We start from the raw sequence: 25,122 nt of genomic DNA on the forward strand, positions 1-25,122 counted from the left end.
GAAATATTTATTTGTTAAGTAACTATTTTCTATTTTTGTTTTCCCTCATCCTAACCTCCCCATCCATCCTTCCAAATTTATCCTTGAATGTCAATTTTTTCGGCTGATTAATTTAGGGAGGCAATTCCGGAGGAGAACTACACGAAATCACTTTCGAGGGAGAAGTACGGTGTACGAAATCAACCGATCCCACTTCTCCGAATGACAACGCCCAAGAAACAGCCACGAGGGATGAATCCACAGGCAGAGGCACTCCTGTCCAACAGCAGCACTGAATCCGACAGCGATGAGGAGGATGATGGCAAGGATACGTGAAAATTCCTGAGAAAGGGTAGCACTTTGAGCATTGAATGGCCTTTGGAAGTTATCATTTAGTGTGTGATTGTGTCTGGATTTCTGATTGCATGAATGAGAGAATGATTCCGAGACGAAGAGAATCTCTGAATTACTAATACGATACATGAGAAAATCATTTCTCATTTAAGGTAAACAGAGTTGAAGAGATCTCAGATGACTTTTTTTTACCCCAAAAGAACTTTATTAAATTTTCAGCTATACTTTTTGTACTTTACAATTTACTCATCATTACCTATATATTTTTATACCGATTATTTTTCTATAAATCTGCCTCAGAAAAAGAGTATTTAGGTACTTAACACTTTTTATTAAATAAACATCTAATGTACTTACAAATGAACCAAAGCTAAAAGAATCTCAAGATCCTCGAAAGAACATTTTTGTCTTGCAGTATTAATTTATTATTCCAGCTAAAAAAAATATTTTTAAAAAAATTAAAAGAATTGAGAGAAGGGAAAATGCTATTTTCTGTTCTCAGATTGGATGAACGTCAAAGCTCCCTCATTACAGAAAGCTTCAAATATATTGAACTTTCGTGCTATAAACTTGAAAGATTTTATAGGAAGTATGACTGACGAAACACGTAAGAAACGGTACTCCCCATTCCCTACTTTGCTTAAGCTTAAAGTTCCCTCATTACAGAAAGCTAGAACTATATTGAGCTTCGTGGTATAAACTTGAAAGATTTTAAAGGAAGTGTAACTAGAGAAACACATGAGAAACAATGCTCTCCATTCCGTGCTTGGTTGAAGCTTTAAGCTCCCTCATTACAGATAGCTTTATCAATATTGAGCTTCGTGCTATAAACTTGAGAGATTTTATAGGAAGTGAGACTAGCGAAATACGTGAGAAACAATGCTCCCCATTCTGGGATTGGTTGAAGCTTCAAGCTCCTTCATTACAGAAAGCTGCAAATATATTGAGCTTTCGTGCTATAAACTCAAAAAATTTTATAGGGAGTGTGACTAGCGAAACACGTGCGAAACGATGCTTCCTATTCCATGCTTGGTTGAAGCTTTAAGGTACTTCATTAGAGAAAGCTTCAACGATATTGAGCTTTCGTGCTATAAACTCAAAAAATTTTATATTAAGTGTGATTGGCGAAACACGTGGGAAAGGATGCTCTCCAATCCGTGCTTAGTTGAAGCTTAAAATTTCCTAACCGAAAAAGGTTTAAAGATCTTGAGCTTTTGTGCTATAAATCGTCAGTTAAATCAGCATTTGTCGTAACTTCCTTTTGAGAACTATTCAGGAGACGAAATTTTCAGTTCAGCTTAAAAATGAGAAAATCATTAAAAAAAAACTATAGTACATAATAAAAATACTATTTATATTTCTTGAAAGGGTATTTCATTGTGATTCAAATACACTTTATGGTTTTTTATTCAAGCGGTTTCTCCGCGAAATCTTCGCATCATCTCCTTTACTCCTCTCATAAGGCTCTGGACAAGGTCGTCCCCACGATCTCTGACGACTTTCTTCCACTTTCGTGTGAAGTCCTGGGGACGGACTTCTGGAGTGCAGGGCGGGTTGACCTTCTTATCTACCTATTTGACATTGTTGTTGGAAAACCATTCCAGGGTGGCTTTCGCGTAATGACATAATGCCAAATCAGACCAAAATAGAGGAGGGATGTCGTGGCTTTGATACAGTGGCAAAAGTCGTTTTTGGAGGCACTCTTTAATGTAGATATCCGCGTTCATCGTCCCTGTCACGAAAAATTCTTCGCTGCGACGTCCACAAGAGCAGATTGTCATCCAAACCACATATTTCTTCGGAAACTTGTCGTCTCTTTGAACCTGTACTTGCTGGCTACACCCGTAAAAATGCCGTGTAAAATTGTCGGCCGGGAAACTCAGTAAATTCACCTTTTACGACAGTTTCGTCGTCCATCAAAATGCATCCTTGAAAGCCTTTCAAAACTCGATCACTCAGATTTCTCGACCTCGTTTTGGCACTTTGCTTCTGCTTGTCCGTGCGATGTGGAGCAGCTTGAGCTTTGTACGTTATCAGTCCGTTATTCTCTTTGATTCTCTGCACTAAGCTCTTGGAGATACCCAGCTTGCCCACATCTCTGACTGAAAGGCAAGGTTGCTTCTGGAAAAGCGCCAACACTCTCTTCTCCATCCTCTTGTCTACAGCTCCAGGTTTTCTGCCACATCCTGGCTATCGAACAACAGTCTTTAGTTCCTTCAAGCGTAATATAACCCTTCGCACTGTGTGTTAAATCCGGGACATGCTTTATAAGTTAACTCGATAAAATCTTTATAAAATGATTAAGAAGCTGAGATATTGAGCTATATGTCCGGTGAAAGACAAAAAGATTTTATCATAACTTCCATCGTTTATAAAGCCGTAACTTCCAATGTATGAAAATCGTGGAAGTTACGAGAATTTTCTAAAATGCATTATATCAATTTGAATTATTCTAGTGATAATAAGCGCCTTTATTTGACTAAATTAGTCAATTAAACTTCTATCCCTGTCATTAAAAGCTTTTATTTCATAAGTTTTATTGAATAAATTTTGTGTGCATCGTCTCTTGGTTTGTTTTGAATTAATAACAGATGGACAGGAATTTTTCTCACTATTGAATAAAAATGATTTCATATTGCATTACTCCGCCGTCTTTGGATATTTGGAAGAGTTTATAAACGATTTAATGAGAAATATTACATTTTTGCTGCAAATTGCAATCCAAAATGAGCAAAAAAAGTTACGGTAAATACTGATTAGGGTAAATTAATCTATTTTCAAACCTGCTAAAAATTGAAATTTTTCGCTATTCTAAATGGGACATCATTGTTTTCACGATTAATACAGTACTAAATTATTATATTTATATATTTTCTATGCCAAATTTTCATTATTTAGTTAATTTTGCTCCAAATAAAACGAAAATCCATTCATATTCACAAATTTGTTAATTTCTCAGTAAAATTAAAAGTGTAACTTTTTACCATCGAATTTTTCATCGATCGGCCATGTTTTCCAATGAAAAACACAATAAGATGACTGTTGTTTTTTCGTTTTGTTTAACATTTAATGTCACATTTCTGGCTAATTTTAGTTAAATTAAGTGCTAATCTTTATTGTTAACGGTACGTGAAGTTTTCAAATGAAATAATTACCTATTTCGTGAACAAAAAGGGTTTTTCTGAAGTGTCTGCAAATCCTTCAATAGGAAACCCTGGAAATATGATTTTTTTGGAGAGATTTTCCTATTGTTTTAGATGAGAAAAGACCAGGAATAAGAACAAATCCTGCACCCAGGAGCAACTCAAAAAGGTTTTGGAAGCCTTTCGTCGCGGTTTCACTTACTCTGTTTGTCTCCAATTAGAAACTTTCCCTTGTCTCCATTTGGATTAATTTGTTTCCAATAGAAGCATTTTACACTCGCGTATTTTTCTTGTATTTAAGAAGTTTTCAAATTATATCTAAAGAATTTTCACTAAACAGTAACATTCTAGAAGAAACAAGGAGCAAATTTATGTAATTCTCTTCAGAAAAAATACGAACTTAATGTGCTGAATCTTCTGTCAAAGTTAAAGCGTCTGGAAATGGTTTTGAATTAGGACATTTACCCTACTGAAAATTTTTTATGGAAATTTATCGTAACTTCCCGAAAAATTGGAGTTGTGACAAATTCTGATAAATGTTTATTAATAAAGGGCACTTACGATAATTTTTGTTTAAAATCATTTTTATTGGGTCCATAAAAGTTTCTTTTTCTCAAGTGCGTTTAATAAACAAAATTACGCTGATTCCAAATATGTATATATCTCAAAATAGCAAAAATGAAGGTACGACAAATGCTGATTTAACTGACGAAATTCAAAAGGTTTTTATTGGAAGTGTAACTAGCGCAGTAAGTGGGAATTTATGCGCTGTAATCTTTGATTGAGTGGAGCTTAAAGTTTGCGGTTGAAAAAAAGCTTCAATAGTATTGAACTTTTGTGCTATAAACTCAGAAACATTTTATAGGAAGGATTAAATATTCAATTTCTTATACACAAAGTTTAGTTACAATATCTCAAATAGCAAAATCAATTTTATCTACTTAAAAAAAAACAATTAAAAAAAATTTAAACGGTTCTCATCGCAATCTTCAGATGCTTTTCAACTCTGTTGCCCTGTAAATGCCAACAAGAAAAAATAAGCAAAGAAATAATAAATAGTCCAAGAAACCAAGAGAAATTTATTCGACTGAAGTATTACTGCTCGACAGCATGAAGGATGAGGAATGAACCTAAATATTTGTTAGATAAATTTTACTTGATAAAACATTCTAGTTTAGGCGATGTTATTTGATGAAAAAAAAAAAACAAGTGTAATGAGGCGAAAAATTGTTGAAAAAAATTACCCTTATCCCATGAAAAAAATTTGTTAACGTGTTGAGATGAAAACTCTCAATGAGAGACAATATTATCCTTTTAGTGAAAATATTAAAAAAAAGAAGCATGATGTGAGATATCGTAATTAAAGTGTCTATTCTGCAAGAGAAAATGATCTTAAAAAATAGTGTACTTATTTTAGCCAAAATATTTTATAAAAAGAAACAAATAATAATCTCTAAAAGTGAGAAGGTGTTTATTTATTTAGAAAAAAAAACGCAGAATAGGAATTAAAATAATTGCATTAACTTCGAGGTTTGTTCATGCAGAAGGAGAAAAATAAAAGTGAAAGAAGTAAAATGAGCATTTGCAAAAGAAGGATTTCCACTTTGGAAATTTGTGAGATTTACAAAAGAGTTCTTAGTCTTATTTATACAATAAAATAATTATAACAAAAAAAAAGCTCTATTTTCATATAAAACAATTTTATTTTCTAGATCTAGGGAGATGGAGAAGAATTTCTAGACGACAGTAAAGAATAATCTAGAAATTTAGCATTAAACATAAAATGGTGAAAAATTCTAAGACTTCTGAAGCAATTGAAAACATCTTTCTTACGCACTAACATCGAGTCTAAGAACACTTTAAGGTAATACCCTTATCTAAAAATACAGAAATTCCTAAAATTTTGCAGGGTTTTGTCAGAAAGAGGTCAATTTTAAACGAAATTCTTGAATAAATATAATATTTGACAAACTTTTACAAACAAGAAACAAAAAGGTTGGTCACTTTCTTAAACTTCTACATTCAGCTGACAAATATTAAGCAAAATTTGTCATTTGGATGATTGACTAGAGGGCAGCACGTACAACTGTCATTTTGACAGAATAAACCCTGAAAGGCACGGTTTATCCTGTTTGCTAAAAGTTTGTCAAAAGGATGGTCTTCTATACAAAAAGTATCAAAGTTTTGTAAAAACGTTGGCAAACAGACATTTTCAAATTCAAATTGAAGAACATCCCCTTATCACAAAATTTTCTTTCGGAAAATTCAGGAAAGACGAAAGAATTGACAGAAGAGTTTGTGGAATTTGGCAAAGTTTGTCAAAAGGAGTTCAATTTTTTGATGTAATGCCTAAAATAATCCAAGTATTTTTTGGAAGGTCATTATTTGCATATTTCCTTGTCGAATTTGCAAACATTACCAACAATCAACAAAAGGATTGTCATTTTTCTGTTAATTTTCTATCCATTTGACAAAAAGTTTGTCAAATGAATAACTAATCGATAGATGGAACCACGCCATACAAACAACTGTAATTTTGGCACAATAAATTCTCACTTTAAGGATTTGTACTGTTTGCGAAAAGTTTGTCAAAAGGATGTTCTACCATACAAAATCAGTTGACATTTGCAATTTTGTGTGTTTAAAGCTTTAGCAAACAAGAATTTTCAAATTGAAATGTAAGAACATCCCTTTTGAAAAACAGTGTTACAAAGCTTTTATAAATTAAAAAAATACATTGAAAAAAATTTGGTAATTTGAAGGAAGAATTATTAAAAAAGTTTGTGGAATTCGGAAAAGTATAAAAGGGGTTCAATTTTTGACGTTGGGTCTAAAATATTTAAAATATCTGTTAAGAGTTTATTTGCGTATTTGTTTGTCAATTTTGCAAACATTACAATGAACAAGGGGTTTGTAATTTTCTGTTAATTTTGTATCCATTTGACAAATTCAATAAAGTTTGTCAAATGGGTAACTAATCGATAGATGGAAGCACGTCATAAAAACACATGTCATTTTGACGCAATAAACTCTGAATAATCTCTGTTTGTTGAAAGTTTGTCAAAAGGATGTTCTTCCATGTAAAATGTGCTAAGTGTTTCTAAAACTTTGGTAAAAAAGAAATTTTCAATTTTAAATGGTATAACCTTTTTTTATAAACTGTTCTTTCGCCAAAAGAATTGTCAGAAAAGTTTGTGGAATTTGGAAATGTTAAAAAGGAGTTAAGTTTTTTAATATAAAGCCTAAAGTAACCAAATTATTCGTTGGAGGGACATTATTTACTTATTTCTTTGTCAAATTTGCAAGTATTACTAACAATTAACAAAAGGTTTGTCATTTTCTGTTATTTTCACATCCATGTGACTGTATTCAACAAAGAGTTTGTCAAATCGATAATTAAAATGGTTTGTACTGTTTGCTGAAAATTTGTCAAAGGATTTTTTTTTCATGGAAAATGTGTAATGATTTTGCAAAACTATTGGTTAATAAACGTATTCAAATTTAAATGAAACAACTTTCCTTTTCACAATCAGGATTACAAACCTTTACTTTCGAAAAAAAAAGTTCGTAAAATTTTGACGAAGTTGGCAAAAAGAAGGAGATCAATTTTTGGTGTAAATTTCATAATAACAAATTTATTTATTTCTTGCCAAATCAAAAATAAATAAACAATAAATTTATCAAGATATGATAAAGAGAATTATTATTTTATTTTCATTCCATCAAATGCAATTTTCATAAAGTTAATTCTCAATATCAATCTAATAAATGTTTGTGAAATTAAATTCTTTCTAGAAAAAGTCTGAAAATTAATGAATAATAAAGTATAATTAATTCGACAAACTTTTAACAAATAATTTGTTAAGACTCAGCTGCTCCAAATTCCATCAAACTTCTCTCTAACTTCAGCGCCCTCGGCGCCTCATCAAGAATGTAATTCCACAATTTCCACAGATTTTAAACATTTCAAATTTAAATTGTGCGTTCGAAACAAATTTTACAAAACTTTCTATGAATAAAAGAAATCATTAAAAAACTACCAGAAAAACTTTCTGAGTTATTAAGTTAGCAAAAAAGGAGTTCATTATGAATGTAAAATTCGAAATAACTGATTTTCTCAGAAATTTAACAATTTTACAAAATTTTACAAAGCCGTTATGAAGAATCTTTAGGAGAGATATTGAAAACAGTATCGTATATGCATTTCCCTATTAAAATAGCCTGGTTTTGCTCTGAGCGGCTCAATTTTTTAACAAAATGTTTTGTCATTTGGGTGATGAAGAGATCTAGATAAGGGTTTCTGCCGTTTACCTGGGGAGGCCGTTAATGGTAAGTCAGCGGCAGACGCAACGTAAGCAAACTTTTGGAAAGCACATAAGGGAAAGTACGAAAGTACTCTGAGAAATTTCTGAAAGTTTCTGAGAAGCTTACTAATATTTAATAGAAATATGTAAGTCTCTTAGGAAAAATAAAAGAAAATTCACATAATTCGAAGGCATGAACATTCGAAGGGAGAGTATTTTCCTCTAGAAAAGAAGTGAGCAAGAACCGTTTGAAACCGAATAAACGTCAAATGAAAATTGTACGTCAATGTTCAAAACGCTGACTGGACAAACTATTTTGACGTTTATTTGGTTTCCAACGGTTCTTGCTCAGCTCTGCCCTAGATAAATAAAATAAATAATATGGCAGCAGGCCAAAAAGACAACAATAGACAAGAAATTGAACGAATATTTACAAAATCTTGACGAAGAAATATTCAATGACGGCTTTGACAGATAAGGAAAATAATTTTGACAGATAGGGAAGACCGGGACGGAATTAGACAGTAGATTGATACAGTTTTTCTTAGAAAGAGTATTTTAATTCCCATGTTTTTTTTAATACATTTTAGGCAAAGAAAAATTCATTTGCTGGTTAATTCTGCTCCGATCTCCCCTACTTTGAAAAAAAATATCTTGTTAAACGGACAATTGGATCTTGTTAAAATTTTGTCAAAAGGATGTTATTTACTAATTTAACAAAAGTTTTTTCTCTCATTTGATATGGAAAAACATCCCTTTGACAAACTTTAAACAAAATCCAGTTGGCCGCCGATTTGACAAAACTTTGCCATATTCTGTATGGAAGAACATCCTTTTCACAAACCTTTCTTCTTAATTTCACAAGACATTTTTTTCGGAGTACTTTTAATCAATTATCGATTTTTTTTAATTTGACGAAAGAATTGACAACAGTAAGTTCGCACTCCACTTATTTGTCATTATTTTTCTTTTTGTAAAGTGGATTTATTTTGACAAACTTTATACAAAACCTTTCTTCTGTTCTTTTGAGGCAAGGTTTTGTTTGTTAAAAGTTTGTCAAAAGGATTTCCTCGAAAATGCCTTGTGACTTGGTAAAATTTCGAAACTCTGCGACACTTAACGCACTCAATGCCAGGATCGCAACGCTGTTTGTTAAAAGTTTGTCAAAGGGATGTTTGTATCATTTTTAGGCATGTAAATAGTTTCGTCAAGTCAACTGAACGACGTTTTTAACACAAACTTATGACAAAGACTTTTAAAGAACATTCCTTTCAGACAAACTTGTTTGTCAAAATTGAACTCCTTTTTGCGAAACATCCAATTATGTACTTATTTATGCACTTAGAAACTTTTGGTATTTTTCATACAAAGTTGGCCTACTTTCGACAAACTTTTGACAAAGATTCTTTTCAATGTGAATAAAGAGCAAGAAAAAAGGAAACTTGCAGCTAAAATGAGTCTCTACAATTTTACAACAATTACATAAAATTTTCCGAGGACACTGAAAAATGATCAATTTATTAAAATGCGCACAGAGAAATTCAATTTTGCGGAGTGAAAGCAAAAAAATGGAATAAATTCTCAACATCAAACTGTGTGAAGAATACACTAAAAAAAAAACGAAAGCATTTAGTAAAATGATTAAAAAAAACATCAAAGTGCATTTTTATAATTAAAAGGAAAAACTGAGATTTAATGAAATTCTGAAAAGTTTCAAGTGTTTATCTACTCATTGCATATATTACAAGAGGAAAGATTAAAAAGAAAATGCAGAAAATAGTCTTTCTGACTTAATAAAAAACACGTATTTTTTGTTTTAAATAAATGAGAAGAATAAGGAGAAAAAAGAGATCTTCATGAGAAATTCATAAAAGACACGGTATTCAAGACACAGGAAGGTAAATAAATTATTAAAATTGTATTTTTGGGTTGAACAGATTTATATTTTCTATCGGATAAAATGTACGACAAAAATACAAATTGTTAGCATCATGAAGTAAGCAAAAAAAAAACAGTGGAAAGAAACGGAAAATAAATCAAAGAATCCTCAAAAAAATAACTGAAGTTTTCAATTAAATCGCAATTACATTGCTGGCTGAAACATTTCTAAAGTGCCTTTGGAGAGATATTTCTGTCGCAGAGCTGCCAATTTAATTGCAGAAATGTTTCCGGTGGAATCCTTTTTTGGGGATTTTGATGCAGTGACGGATCACGACTACTCCCTTCCAAATTCCCCCGGAGTCCACTTTTTCAAATGGAACTTCGAGAATGTCATAACACCCATCGGAGTGATAGCTATCATCGTTTTCTGCTCCCTCACGCACATCTGTAAGTACTTCATGATAACTCAATCATCCTCAACACTTCAATTTTAATTAATTAACCATGCAGACTGAAAATCATGTGGCACGGATTCCCTTTGAACAGGAATCACGGAAAATTTGTGACCAAGCGAATAGCAATTTTGCAGAAGGCTCGATCTGCTCAAATCTTCTCTAAAATGTCCCTGAATGACCCGGCTTAATATTGTACAATGTGATTCAAAGGCCTTCAATTGGTCAAATTTCGACCAGTTTTAAATTTCTACCAATTCCACTTTCTCTCAAAATTCCAGGCTATGCGAAGTACTTGAACTCGTGACCTAGATGCTATACCTCAAAGGTACTTTCGCATAATTTACCGTTTACCGGTTCTGAACCGATTTAAACCGATTTGTAAATTACTCAAAAGGTCCCCCAAAATGGTTTTAAGAGTAATAAAAATTGACTTTCGTACAAAAATTACTTATCGGTTCATAACCGGTTCAATACCGCTTCCCAACCGATTTATAAATAACTCAAAACATTGCCCAAAATACATCTCGGGAAAAATTAATTATCGGTTATGAACCGGTTCATTAAAAGTTTCCAGAAATTTCAATACCGAACCAAGGACGAACCTAAACACGACCCCATTCAGTTGATCAGGGGCCTCTCGACATTTCATTTTTCCATACGTTTTTGCGTAGAGGCACTGAAGACTATTGGCAAGTTTTTTCCTAAAGATAATTGACTTATCAGTCTGATATATTTCGAAATCGTGCATTAATAACTATCTAAAAATACATATTTCATAATGTTCGCCGAAATAATACAAGAACTACGAGCAAATTTGTTTAAGGCGCGGGGCAATATCCGCAAAATTTTTACAAGGAAAAGTGAAAAATAGCTTCACTTTTTATTAGGCTTGATGGACCCCTGAGTTGATAAACAAACTCTCTAGAGGCTTTAAAATTTTTGATCATGTAGGGCCGTTATTAGGAATGATTCAACAGTATTAGGTGAGATTCTACCAAAATAATCCTACCAAAATTTCTTCATGTCCTCCGATCGGGCCTAAACTTTGGCAAAATGTGTTTCGCCACTTCCTGATCACGAATATATAGGTTGGGAAAAAACGTTCCCGAAAATTTCACACTTTTGCCTCTAACAAAAGAAGATTTTTAGCCCTGGGACAAGTGATTTAAAATGCATATATGTCAGCTATATGGACAAATTCGGATGAAAGGTGATAGGATCTTGTCATTTTTATGGAAAATTTTTGGTTGTCGATTTCCATCCCCTTCAAGACCTTAATTAATCCCTTATTTTTGTTCATTACACATGTTCCTTACAAAATTTCAGCAAAATTCATGAAAAACTTTATAAAAATGAGTCTAATTTAGCTTAATAAAGCTATTAATTAAATTACTAAAAGATATTTACCTTCACTGATTGAAAATAAATACCCTGGAGCCAAATTTATTGAGTGATTTATTGAGTGAAGCTCTAATTATTGTCATCCGAAAATCACCATTTTGATGAAGGTTCTATCACAGTACTCACAGTTCTAACGGTATGAAATTCAAATGGCAATTTTTCATATCGGTTTGAAAATACCTTCAAATGATTTTTTTTTATTTTTTTCCAAAAAAAAATTTTTTTTTCAAAGATTTTCCAGTATGAAAAAGTGGAGCTATGATTATTGCCAGCAGTGTATTAACTGCACGAACTGCATACTTATAGATATATGTCCATGTAATCCAATCCATAGGGGAGACCGGGAAGGTTTGGAATAGAGGTAGTGAGGGATGAAGCCATTTTTCATTAGTTATTTAAATTAATGGAATTCAACCACTACTCAATCGTAGGCAACATTAAGATGTATATTGACTAAAGGAATGAATATCCTCAGTTTTGTTGTGTAAATTCTATGAACTTTAAATAACTGATTGACAATAAATGACTCTACTGTACAAATAAGATTTTCTATTAATTTCTAAGTATGAAATGAAAGATTAAAAATTTTTATTTCTGTCAGAAATATTTTAATATTAGCTCCAATAATGCAAATTATGCGAGAAAAAGTTCGTCCCAAACATACCCTTTTGCGTCCTACACTGCCCCAAATCGGGGAGGTTTGGAACAAAGTGTCAAGTTAAATGTTTTATCTTCTCCAAGAAAATTCAGTTATTTGCCAAATTCTATCGAGTGCTTTTTATAAAGTCAATACCCTTAAGTATCCTATAGACCGCATAAAATTGTAATACACTATCGTGATTTTTTGGAATACTGTCTCAAAGTCAAAACATGAAAAAGTGTCCCAAAGCTCCCCGGTCTCCCCTAGTAATTTTAAATCCTTTAGGGCATATGTATCTAACTAAGAAGTTTTTTCGTCTTAAATTTTCCAGAAAATATCAAGTGAACAATCGTTTATAACAGATTTTACGGTTAATCCTTTGTTGTTGTTTTCTTTGAATTATTGGATTGAGAAAGATAATCGACAGTTTTAAATTCACTCCAATAACCAGGGGCATGATGTTTCCTATGTTTTCCATATGTTTCTAGGGTTTCTAGCGTGCCGAAAAAACTTTTGAGTTTATTAGCTGTTTTCTGTCATTGTAGAATGAATTAGCAAAAACTGCTACTACAAAATAAAAGCCAATTTAATAACGAAGAGGCAACCTAAAACTACAAATTGGCAACCTACGTAGTTTTGGAGATATCTCTTGAAATGTGTGCGAAAACAGGAAAAAAAATACACTAAAACTGGTCGCATTTTTCAGAGCTAATGTCATCCCCCTGCCAATAACCATAATATTTTTATTTTTCTTATTTAAAATCTTGGGCTTTTGATCGAAATTCGCTCTTATCCTTATTTTAATTTGGTTTGCATTTATATGAATAAAATATTCAATTATTTCGTAATAAAATAATGATTTTGAAAAATGCTTGAGTTTGAATTGTTAGATTTGAGTAAGTACATCAAAACTGACTAAAATGAAAACGTAATTTAAAGAAATACCCGGGAAAAAATATTGTTTTTTTTTTTGACATGCTTCTCATTTCCGAACGCTCAGCGATTTCTTCACTACATGGTATTGCCTTGTATTTTATATCGGACTCCAAGTACAGTTTTCGTTCTCCGAATTTGGGAAACCCCTAACCATCTAAAAAATATTCAATTAAAGCAACGTTAATTTTAGGGCCGATTGCGTCTAGACTTCGAATTGTTCGAATTAATGTTCTGCGGATTCTAGGACACCTGCGACCACTGCTCTTCATTCAAAATGAAATGAATGGTTTTTCCTGGAAAGCTAGTAACATGAATTTAATTAAATTCGTTTAATTTAAAACAAATTCAAAGATTGTTTGAAAATTATTTCATTACATGAATTTCATGATTCATGACATTCCAAATGGTCAGATTGAAATGTGAAAACGCTTGAATTAATTTTTTCATTAAATTTTCTGATGAAACTTTGTCGCTCTGAAAGTTATTGATTTATATCATATTTTGTAAATTTATAACATTCCCCTTTGGAAAATGTTAAGAGAGGAATGTGTATTTATTTTCTTTTAATTTCTCAGAATGGTTTTTATTTATTTAAGTTAAAGGATCATAGGATTTGTCACACAGGAAGGCGGACAAATAAAATCAAATATTATACTTAGAATCAGGGACGTAGGAACAAATTTTTCTCATGGGTGGGGGGGGGGGGCAAAAACATATTTTTCTTCAATTTTTTCCAAATATTCATGGACAATACACAATGCATTAACCCTTTAAGGACGAGAAGCTTTCCGCTGAGCGAAATTCAACGAAATCAAGTTTCCCTCAATATTTTAGCCTAAATAACAGGTTTACGGTTAAAAAGAAATTTTCGCATCCCTAGGAGTCCGGGAAAACTATGGGTCATATATGACCCAATCGTCCTTAAAGGTAAAAAAGCACAAAATTTTCCAGACGACTAGTTTACTCGTTTGCTCTGTTATTTTTGAAGGATAAATAACTTGAATATATTTGTAATAAATTAAAAAAAATTAGAGTACGAGTAAAAATTAAAACGATCAAAAATTTATTTAAAAAAAATCTCATTCAATTTATGGTCTCAAAGACTCTTGAAGACTTGTACACAAAAACAATAATTTTTTATGAAAAAATGTACTATTTACTTCATTTTTAACTTTTATGATATTCATCGAAACAATTGCGAGTACTGGTAACAAAGAGATAAATGTCGCATGCCTCACAAATACAACTGGTCTTATAATCCTATTTTCTGATAGCACCATGTGCACCTCAGTTTTCTTCGAAACATGTTTGATGATAATGGGTAGGTGCAATGTTGTTTGTTTCTGGGAATTTAAGACGTACAGTTGCACATTGCTGTGGATCCGGGAGTTCTTCCGGTGTTCATGCGTTTTCGATGAAGACTTCAAAGTCCACTTCTTCCACGTCTTGTTCCAAATATATTATGTCGCTTTCGTTCAGGACAATATTATCGGCATCATCGCTATCTTCCGGGCATAATATGTGGATGATTTCGGGTTCATTTATCATGAAATATTTTTCTCCATTTTTGAAGTCATCTACAAGAGTAAAAAGTTATGAATATACAACATATACGCAGAAGTATCTTATAAATTATCAAAATATTACCTTCTTCAGTCAGTATTTCACTGGGAAATCTCAGCTAAATGATATTACCACACAATATTACACGAATAATTAACTATTTTGCGCACACATAAACAAAAACATGAAACAGTCTAACCTCAAATCTCCGAAAATCCACTAGAGACAAATTCGGTGTTTTTTTACCTTTAAGGACGATTGGGTCATATATGACCCATGAAAATTATGAAGCTTTCCTGAAAATACCAATAAACTATAATTTTTACTTTGTTGAAAAATATTATGTATAGTTATTATAGTTTCTAGTCCCAAGCGGTTTTTGCTTAAAAAAAATTAGAAATATTAAAAATATTAAAATTCAAGCACCAATGTGAAAATTTGAAAATTCGTCATTTTTGAGCTTAAATATTTTTTATATAGCAAGTATCTGGAGATTTGCAAAAAATATCCTAGATTCCTACATCTTTCTACTTTGTGATTAGGTACAAACATTAGAAAGAAATAACTTCAGGTAGTCAGGAAAAATTATTTTCTCTATGGGTCACAGGTGACCCAATCGTCCTTAAAGGGTTAAAGGGGAGCCAAAATTAAAAAGCCAAAAATGTAATTTTTGACGAAAATTGCTCTCAATGTGTAAAAACCGAAAGCGAAAAGTTTCGAAACATATCTTGGCCCGATTGAAGGGCATGAGATTTTTTTTAGGAATAATTGGATGAGATTATTAATATTATTATAAATTAATATTCCTTCAGATTCCAATTCTAATAATGTAGTGTATAGTCAAGCTAAAATATATATTTGACTTAAATGTAATGTTTGCCATTGAATAATAATGCTTTACCACAGCATCTCTGTAATTGCTTTGTATACTATGAACATTGAAATTACGATGGTAAAATTCTTAGAAGTTCATTCAAAAGGTATCTCTGGAATTGCTTAAAATTAGCATATGCACATAATTGCTTTTCATGTAAAAGCAAAACCCAAAAATGTTTGGAAGCTATGGGATTATTTATTTCATTATCCACTTAACCGATTAACTTCTGAAAATTCTGAAAATGAGTCTAAACACAACTCTCAATATATTTTGTTTACATTTTCTTGGAAATCTATTTAAAAATTGACTTAATATTAAATATTTTGTTTTTCAGAATCACTTCCTACTTCGCCTGAGAGCTTTTGAGTGTGCTTTTTAGTGGGTTCTTCCGGAACATTTGATTTGTTTATTTGGTGATGAATATCAAAAGCCCCTTAAGGCCAATTCAAATGAGGGTATTTGAATTTGAAATTCTCTCTTTGAAACAAAAGTCCTCCCATGAGGTTTACCCGTTTTACCCTAGGCGAAATTTTGCCTATCTTTTGGCGTATTAGATCTCCTCTGAAAAGTCTTACATTTGGTGGAAAATTTATTGATTTCAGAATCAACTGTTAAGATCAGTTACAAGAAGCAACAAATATGGGAAAATGTCTATTATTTCAGGATGTCAATTACCCGAATAATGACCTCTACACACTAGAGAAATTTATGTCCATATTGAAGAAAATTCCCTACGCTTATGTAAGAAAAGCTTTTCAATATGGACATAAATTTCTCTAGTGTGTAGAGGCCATAACACATTAAGTAATTATTAAGACTTTAATAGGTTATCAACTTAATGTCAAGTTACAAGTAGGGGAGACTGGGGCAAAATTTGTCAAAATGAAAATTTCAATATTCACCATTTTCTAAAATAAAAGAGATTGAGGCTTGAAATTTTTACGATAGATAGTCTTCATGAACCTTCTTAAACTTACAAAGTTTCAAGGGATTCGAGGAAGGATTATGTAAAATAAAAAATAATTAAATTTTGAGCCCTATTTTTGGAATATTTGGCTTATGGCCTCTACACATTGGGAGCAATTTTTGTCAAAAATTGCTTTTTTGAAGGAAATTCCCTGCAGCGTTGTAGGGGGAAACGTCAAATTTCTGTCAAAAACGCAATTTTTGACGAAAATTGCTCCCAATGTGTAGACATCTTTACAGAAAATATCAATACTGATTAACTCAATTTAAGCACATTTCTCGTTAAGATAGAGAAAAATTATCTTCTACAAAGTTGTAGAAGAATAAATTTCCTATAAAAATATATCTATTTGATATTTTTAACGTTTGCGAAGACTGACAAAATTTGCCCCAGCAATTTTGAGAATCTCCACAAAATTGACTTTTTTGAAAATGATTCGAAAATCACATTTCTTTCGAGATAGAGGAAAATAGTCTTCTGCAATGTTGTAGAGCAGTAAATTTCCTATAAGAATATGCTTATTATAAAACATTTAAGTTTTCTCAGAGCTCGTGAAAGAATTAAATATGCGTTTTGACAAGTTTTGACCCAGTCTCCCCTATAGTTCATGGCTTTCCCAAGAAGTTTTCTTGATATTCCTCGTGAAATCAAAATCAGTATTGATATTGCTTACAGGAAATGTTTAAAACATTAAAAAATGCTTAATTTTCCTTTTTTACATTTTACATATTTTTTACATTTTTACATATTTTTTAAGTATAAAATGCAGAAAAAAATATTTTTTACTATGTGAAGGCACAACCCTAGCAAGGAACCTTTATTCGATAATCCTAAGCTCTTATGGCCTCTACACACTAGGACGAATTTCTTTAAAAATTGCCTTTTTAAAGAAAATTTCCCCTATCCTTGTAGGCAGAAACGTCAGAATTTTTTAAAAAAGGCACTTTTTGACGAAAATTGCTTCTATAGTGCGTAGACACCATTAGAGTATAACAGTTGGGAAAAAATCTTTATAGCTCGGGCACATCTTTTAGATCGAGAAAATTTCATAAAATCAAATTTCACATCCTCTTTTTTTCTCAAATGTTTTGCATAGGGGGAACTGGGGTAGTAGTAAACAGGGGTAGTTGTAAACACTGCGATTTTTTTCATTAATTTTAAGACTCCAGAGGATAAAACCCATAAGCATTCATAGATACCATGGAGATATATGTCCACAGATGAATTGGTCAATAAAATCCTAATACTTTAAAAATAAATGTCATTTTTCCCGAAAATGTTGATATTTCGATTATTTTAGTCACTTGGATTTCCAAATCAAAAAACTGTGTAAAATAATCGAAATGTAGCAATACCAGTTCTTTCCTGCATCCTTTAGGATTATATTAATGCATTTACTAGAGAAATTGAGATTCTCATTATTTTAAAAGAATTAATAATTGGGCAGAAAACAGCATTTGGGGTAGATGTAAACAGGCAATTTCCCCGTAATTGTAGATGTCGCGAGTGTAGAATGAATGACAAAATATTTTGTCTTCTTCTTCTTCCTTTCATTCGTTTGACAGCTGCATCTCATGGTGGGAAATTTTTCGTTGGCTGTGTTTAATAAGAAGTCACATGATGTCAAAATATGGGGAAAATCCATTGAAAATGTCTTTGATTTGCATGCTTTGAGTTTTTTTCCTATTTTAATTATTCCTTGTAAAAAGTGTAGTGATTTTTTGAAAAATAAACAGTCTTTATATATCTCTTAAGTAATTAAAATAATTGAAAGTGGTGCAAAGTTAATTTAAAGGATGGAAAAAAGGGTGTTTACATCCTCCCCAGAAAGTGTTTACTTCTACCCCAGGTATTTTGTGAAAAAAGAAAAATGCACAGTGACACAAATTTTATTGTTATGGTAAACTCAATTGTTTTCCAGCATCCGCATTACCCTCGCTGAATTACCTATACCCAAGGGTAAAACATGAGCTAAGAAAGATTTTCCAAAAACTCACTATGGGCTTGGAAAATCACATCAAATTCGCATCTATTGAAAATGTTTACATGTGCCCCAGTCTCCCCTATGTTTATCTTTTTTTTGCACACCAGATTCGATTGAGCTAAATTAAATTCAATGTGATGTTTAAAATAAGAAGAAGAGTGCGACAGAGTGAGATAAATATATACAATGGTCTTGAGATAGAAAAGGATGAGAATTTAGACTTTATGAAATTCTCCTGATCTAAAAGATGTGTCAGAAGCATTACTGTCAAATTTCAGGCTAAATATTTTCAAGAATTATGCCCTAGACACAATTACGACTTAAGCCAAAAGACGACTTAGTGGAAAATGACGGAAATGTAGTTTTACTATTATTTCTAATATAAATATTATTTCTTTCGTTAAGCCGTCTCTTGGCTAATCCTGAGGATTAGCCGAGAGACGGCTTAGCGTAATTATAATAGAAATAATGGTAAAACTACATTTCCGTCATTTTCCACTAAATCGTCTCTCTAGTAAGTGTGTCTAGGGCATTAGGCTTAGTCTATTGAGGTGCTTAGGCATTAATGGATGTCATTGCCCTATGAAATGTAGCATACCGAGCATACCTAAGTCATATTGTAATTATTTGTATTATTTTACTGTGTCTGCAGATGCCTACCAACGTCCCAATTTGGCCCACCTTCTACCAGAATCATGCTTTCTGATCATCGTTGGACTAATCCTTCAGGGCTTCTCCCTATTCTTCATCTCTGGGGAGGGAATTAAGAAATTGAGTCCGCATATGTTTCAAGTGTACCTTTTGCCTCTCATAATGCTCGATGCTGGCCTTACGACACCACTATCGCCATTTGTGGCCAATATTGGGCTTATCCTGGCTCTATCCTTTCTTGGTACTGTAATCTTTGCCTTTTCAGTTGGCGGGATTCTCATGATTATGAACGACAAGGGGATGTTTGGCATTGATTCGCATCATGAACCTGCAGGACTTCTCCTTTTTTCCACAGTAATCGCAGCTGTAGATCCTGTTTCGGTTCTGGCTGTATTTGAAGAGGTATTAGTACAAGCCATTCCTCATCCTGAATATCCTTATCGACAGAAAATTTCAATTTCCGCCCATACAGGTGCGTGTCAATCAAGTTCTCTATATAATCGTTTTTGGGGAATCCCTTCTCAACGACAGTGTATCCATAGTGATGTTCGATACTCTGGAGAAGTTCCTTGTACTTCCATCAGTTGATACATGGGAAGTTCTGGCTGGAATGCTGTCATTCTGCATTGTCATGGCTGGAGGACTCCTTGTTGGTCTGACCTTTGGCATTCTCATATCCTATCTCATCACTAAGACTGTAAACTACCCCCGGCACTCTTCAATCGTCGCCATTGCCACGGGACATTTGGCGTATCTCGTGGCGGATGGATTTCACTGGAGTGGCGTTGTTGCGTAAGTGGATTTATATAATTCTATACCTTTGAATTTTCCTTCTTAGAAATGTCTCAAAGGGATTACAAACTTCTGAGAAAATACCTAAGAGGACAATGCTTTGCGCATTTTGTTTATCATAAAGAAGGATATGAGCCAGCAAGGTGATTTGATAAGCACAGGTATTGCATCTGAGATTCTCATGCAATCTCAAGGTCCTTTGAACCGGAAATTCAAGAAAATTCAATTGTAGATTGAATTTAGAGTACAATGAATGAGGTAGAATAGTTATAAATAAATTGTCTCAATTTGATTATCTGCAATAATTCAACATAAAGTTTTATTTGCAAGTGTTCTAAAGAAATTCTAATCATTTTAAGAGAAGAACGGACTAGAAATCGATAGAATTCTAGGCCTTGTACAAATTAATTAAATTTAAGAATTTATTAAATTTAATTTCATCAGTAATGTCTGTGATTTGTCTATTATACAAGTCAAATTTTATGAAATCTAAATTTCTAACTTTTTCTTTCTAAACCGCCTTGCATAAGTCTGTCTCACTCTCTCGTACTCTTCTTCTTCTCGTGGACATCATGAAAAATTGAATTTGGATTTAAGTGCGAGAGAATGGGATAGTTGTACGGGATAGGTTTGAGAAAGAGAGGGACAGAAATTTTGTTTACTCAAGTTTCTCTTCATTAAGAGGTCTTTTTGAAGAGCTATGCCGGAGACATTACACACATTATTTGATTCATAGGTAAGCAATAAACGTTCGAAACCGAACAAACGTCAAATGAAAATTCTAGGTTAATGATCACAACACTACCTGGACAAACTTATTTTGACGTTTATTCGGTTTCAAACAGTTCTTGCTCACCCCTTATATAATTTATTCTCTATTCCCCGGCCTTTGTTCTTGTCTAAATTTACTTTTTCGTAATTAATTTTTATCTGCCTGAATATAGGTTTAATATAAACCATATTTTTAAATTGTTTTAATTTATTTTTATTTGTATTAATTTAAGACTACTTTGATTTTTTGTCTTAACTTGCCATTTGTTTTAAATATTTTACTATATTTTGGCATTGAAAAATTTATGATTTTCGTTCCATTAGCGTTCTGACCAAATTTCATTTTTACTAAAATAAGAGTGCTATTCAATAATGCTAAAAAGTTTTTGGTGCCTAAACATGCAAGATGCAATCTTTGATATAATATTTAAACCTTATTTAATTTTTTGTTTATGCTTCCAGCCAGGGGCATGACGTTTTCTATGTTTCCCATATGTTTCTAGCATGCTAAAAAAAACTTTGGAGTTCGTTCGGTGTTTTCTGTTATTGTGGAATGAATTAGCAAAAAATACAAATACAAAATAAAAGCAAATTTAATATGGAATGGGCAACCGAAAACCCCAAATTGGCAACCTACGTACTTTTAGAGATATCTTGTAAAATGTGTACGAAAACAGGAAAAAAAAATACACTAAAACTGGCCGCATTTTTCAGAGCTAATGTGACCCCCCTGCTTCCAGCACACCTTTTAGATCAGGAAAATTTCATGAAACCAAAATTCACGCTCCCTTCTTTTTTAAACATGGGGAATAAGTCTGTCACATTGTCGCACCTCAATTTAGATTAAACTAAACTGAATTTTGTGATGTTTAAAAGAAGAAGAAGAGTGCAAAAAAGTAGGTTAGACATTATGCAAAAGGATTGAGAAAGAAGGCAGCGCGAATTTTGATTTCTTGAAATTTTCCTGATCTGAAAGGTGTACTGAAGCTATCAAAAACACATTTTTGTTTGGAAAAGGTTATATATCGGATGAAAAATGCAACTTGGTGCATTGACCCCCCACCCCTCCTTCCGCCATTTTGAATGCCCCTATTTTTTCTTTTCTTAATAGCTCTGCCCCTATAGTATCGATCAGGCTCAAATTTAATTATGTCATAGCTGGGCCTTAGGGTTTTCGATCAATACCAAACTTGAGAACCCCCGACACCCCTGACCCGAGCTATAAGTGTCCAAACAAATTTATTAAAATGGCCATAACTCTGGTTCTAATTGTCAGAATTTGAATCGCAAGCTCATAACACTACCGCTAGGGGCGCTATTATTAAAAACACAATTTTTCAATTGTCTAAGTAAAATAACTCAAAAATTCCTTTGTGCATCGGGTTGAAATTTTAGTATGTTGTAGCCGCAGATTATACCTATCAAACAAAAAAAAAGCTTCAGTCGATCGATAACTCCTGACCGAGCTATAAAGGGTCAAAGTTCGAATATTGACCGGCCTCTATCTCCGGTTCTAATTAATATTTTGACCTAAATTTTGGGTTTTTGGTTTTTTCTCTATGAGCACTTTCAGATGTAAATTCAAAAAATCATAACAGGTGGCGCTGCGATAGCGTCAAAATTCATCAAAATTCAAACTCATTTTTCTCAAAAATTCCTTTGTGAAAGTTAATCAAATTTCAGAGTGTTGTAGTCTAGTAGGCTCTGAGGTTTCCAAAAAGTGGCGTGGGTTCACTGTGGTTATAATAGAACCGGAGATATCAGGGGTCAAAGTTAACGAAATTCAAAACATCATATCTCGTGTTATATTTTACCAATTTTGATTAACAAGGGCTTAAACGAAAGATGTCACAAAATACTACAACCTTCTAGAACATTTGAACTTCGTGGGACCAACACCAGGGGCGCCGCTGTCAAAAAACCAATTTCAATAACCACATAACCTCAATTATCTCGACACGTGCTTAACCGATCTTGATGATTACTTCGACGTAATTGTAGAGGACATTGATTTTTTGATTTAAATACAAAAATTGTATAATTTCACGAATTTGATTCAAAACAACTGAATGGCGTCCCCCAACTTCAGCTCTAAATCGAATTTGCCTACATTCCGAGTTAGCTCACATTAAGAATCTCACCTACAAAAGCCGATTAGGATTATCTGTCCCTTTTTAGCTAAGATTCTGCTAATCTTATAACGACACTCGCGAATCAGTGCTATTTCCACTTCGTTAGTACATTTTTTCGAGAACTGCTGACCAGTTAGCATATTTTTGCTAACTGATCAGCAGAATAAAAAAAAATTGCTGAAAAAAAATTCAGCAAAAATGTGCTGAAAAGGCTGCTTTATTCAGATAACTGTGCTTTCTGGGTTATATAGTTTTCTGAATATTATGAATATCACTACACTTTGCTAATTAAAAGAGATGGAAGTGTCTCAGAAAAAGAGGAAATGGTGTGTTGAACGAAATATTCGCTATGATGTCAATATGAACAAAGTTCTGGTTGTATCCATGGAATCTTAATTGAACAGATATTAAAAGGTAACCAACTGTTTCTGGTGAAAACGTTACTTTTGTCAGCTAACTGGACTCGCTGTGTCTTACAAATGATAATTCGAAAAAATGTGGATATCTTTGAAAATCGCAATGTAAATCTGAGAAAAATACTTAGGTTCTGACGGTCAATATGATTCTCTTCTTGTATAAAAAGGTTTAATTTTTTGCCTTGCACGGTATTTGATGCAAATAATGTTCCTTTGCAACTGAAGTTTGTTTGAAAAATTCCTCGTACGCATTCACGAGTTTATATTTCACTTTGTATCGTAAGTAATTTGTACATAATACCCCTATTTCTGTTTTCCATAGCTTGGCAACAGCCTGAAGGGCTTAAACTGATTCTATACATCAGCATTAAGTGTATTATCTACTGAAAAGTCCTTTGATTTGTTAACTATTTGAGATGAGAGTTCGATATAATTTCATTCAGTGTTTTCTTTGATGATTAATTTCCGGACTGTTGTTAACAAGATAAACAATGTACAATGGAAAATAATTATTATTTTCACAGGATATTCTTCTATTCACTGACATGCACAAAATACATGGCAAAGAGTTTGTCTATGCAGACAATGGATTCAATAAGGATTTTCACAAGACTTATGGCACGGTCAGCAGAAGCAGCCGTTTTTATTCTGCTGGGTGTATCGACTTTGAGGGTATTTTCCACATTTTCCCAAATCAACTGGACCTTTATTGTCATCACACTCATCCTCTGTTTCGCATGCAGAACAATTGGTACATCAAAGTATTTGATACTGTCAGGATATTTTCGATTTTGACCAAGTCTGCCTTTTATTTCAGTTATTTTATCCTTTGTGGCCATCAGTAATTACACAAGGACGGAAAAAATATCTGCTGCTGACCAATTTATAATGTGCTATGGCGGTATGTTACTAAAATATAAATTATTATTTATGCTTTTCACTTTTCAATTGCCTCGTCACTCCTTTTGGCCACAGATGCAAACATTAATTGGTTTCGAAATTGATATGATATCTAAGCAGTCATTGAAATATTTATTCAAAAACCACAAGCCTGGAAACCATCAAAGTAACCCTTTCATGCTTTTCACTAAATAATGACAGTGTCTATTTTGCAGCGCACTAATTTAAATTAACATTTTTAAACGTACGACAAATTTATTTTGTTTAGGATAGTTTCAATATTTTCCTCTTTTTTTAAAAATTATTTTTGCTATCTTAGGGTAGACGGGGGTATTATCGATCAGTTAAGGAAATGGCCAACTTTAACAGACAAAAAACCATACAGGGGAAACTGGGGCAGTACCAAACACGGGGTAGCACCAAACACTAATTTTTATTTTTAAACTACTTGGACTATCTCAACCATTTCTTCAATGGACAAGCATCCCTATAGTGCCTATAAATTTTTATAGGCCTTTATTAACGATATTGAAGAAGCTGGTATAGCGGGTAAATTGTTTATATATGCGGATGATATATGCATTTTGTATTATGGGAAATCTAAAGAAGATCTAGTCAGAAAATCTCAATATGACCCTGATAAGTTGAAAGAATGGGCGAATATTAATAAACTACTGATCAATCAAAAGAAAACTAAATTTATGTACTTTGGAAAAGAAAATAAAAATATTAAACTGTTATATAATAATGAAGAAATTGAAAAAGTTAAAATATTTAAATATCTAGGAATTGCAATTGACAGTAAGCTAAATTTTCAAACACATATTAGTAGTATTATTAAAAAAATATCTGCAATAGCAGGAGCTATAATAAGGAATGGTTATAAGTCGATCCCAATTAATATAAGGAAACATATATATCATTCTTTGAGTGAATCATTTATGAGTTATGGGGCAGAAATATGGGGATCTACAAA

General features: G+C 32.6%; 2 protein-coding genes across 5 annotated transcripts in view; both read left to right on the forward strand.

The window, feature by feature from the left end:
- The window catches only part of LOC129806137 (sodium/hydrogen exchanger 3), a 92,498-nt gene extending 82,662 nt beyond the window's left edge, over window positions 1-9,836 (forward strand). For all 4 annotated transcript variants that reach the window (XM_055854508.1, XM_055854510.1, XM_055854509.1 and 1 more), the window contains one exon: window positions 117-9,836. In XM_055854508.1, coding sequence (XP_055710483.1) covers window positions 117-315 — 199 coding nt within the window. In that variant the 3' untranslated portion in view covers window positions 316-9,836. The remainder of the gene's footprint in view (window positions 1-116) is intronic.
- The window catches only part of LOC129806141 (Na(+)/H(+) exchanger beta-like), a 185,523-nt gene that overhangs the window by 156,155 nt on the left and 4,246 nt on the right, over window positions 1-25,122 (forward strand). The window contains exons 2-6 of the mRNA XM_055854518.1: window positions 7,900-10,108; window positions 19,137-19,537; window positions 19,608-19,927; window positions 23,771-23,997; window positions 24,064-24,147. Coding sequence (XP_055710493.1) covers window positions 9,943-10,108; window positions 19,137-19,537; window positions 19,608-19,927; window positions 23,771-23,997; window positions 24,064-24,147 — 1,198 coding nt within the window. The 5' untranslated portion in view covers window positions 7,900-9,942. The remainder of the gene's footprint in view (window positions 1-7,899; window positions 10,109-19,136; window positions 19,538-19,607; window positions 19,928-23,770; window positions 23,998-24,063; window positions 24,148-25,122) is intronic.

This window comes from Phlebotomus papatasi, chromosome 3, assembly GCF_024763615.1.
Source record: "Phlebotomus papatasi isolate M1 chromosome 3, Ppap_2.1, whole genome shotgun sequence".
Lineage (NCBI taxonomy): Eukaryota > Metazoa > Arthropoda > Insecta > Diptera > Psychodidae > Phlebotomus > Phlebotomus papatasi.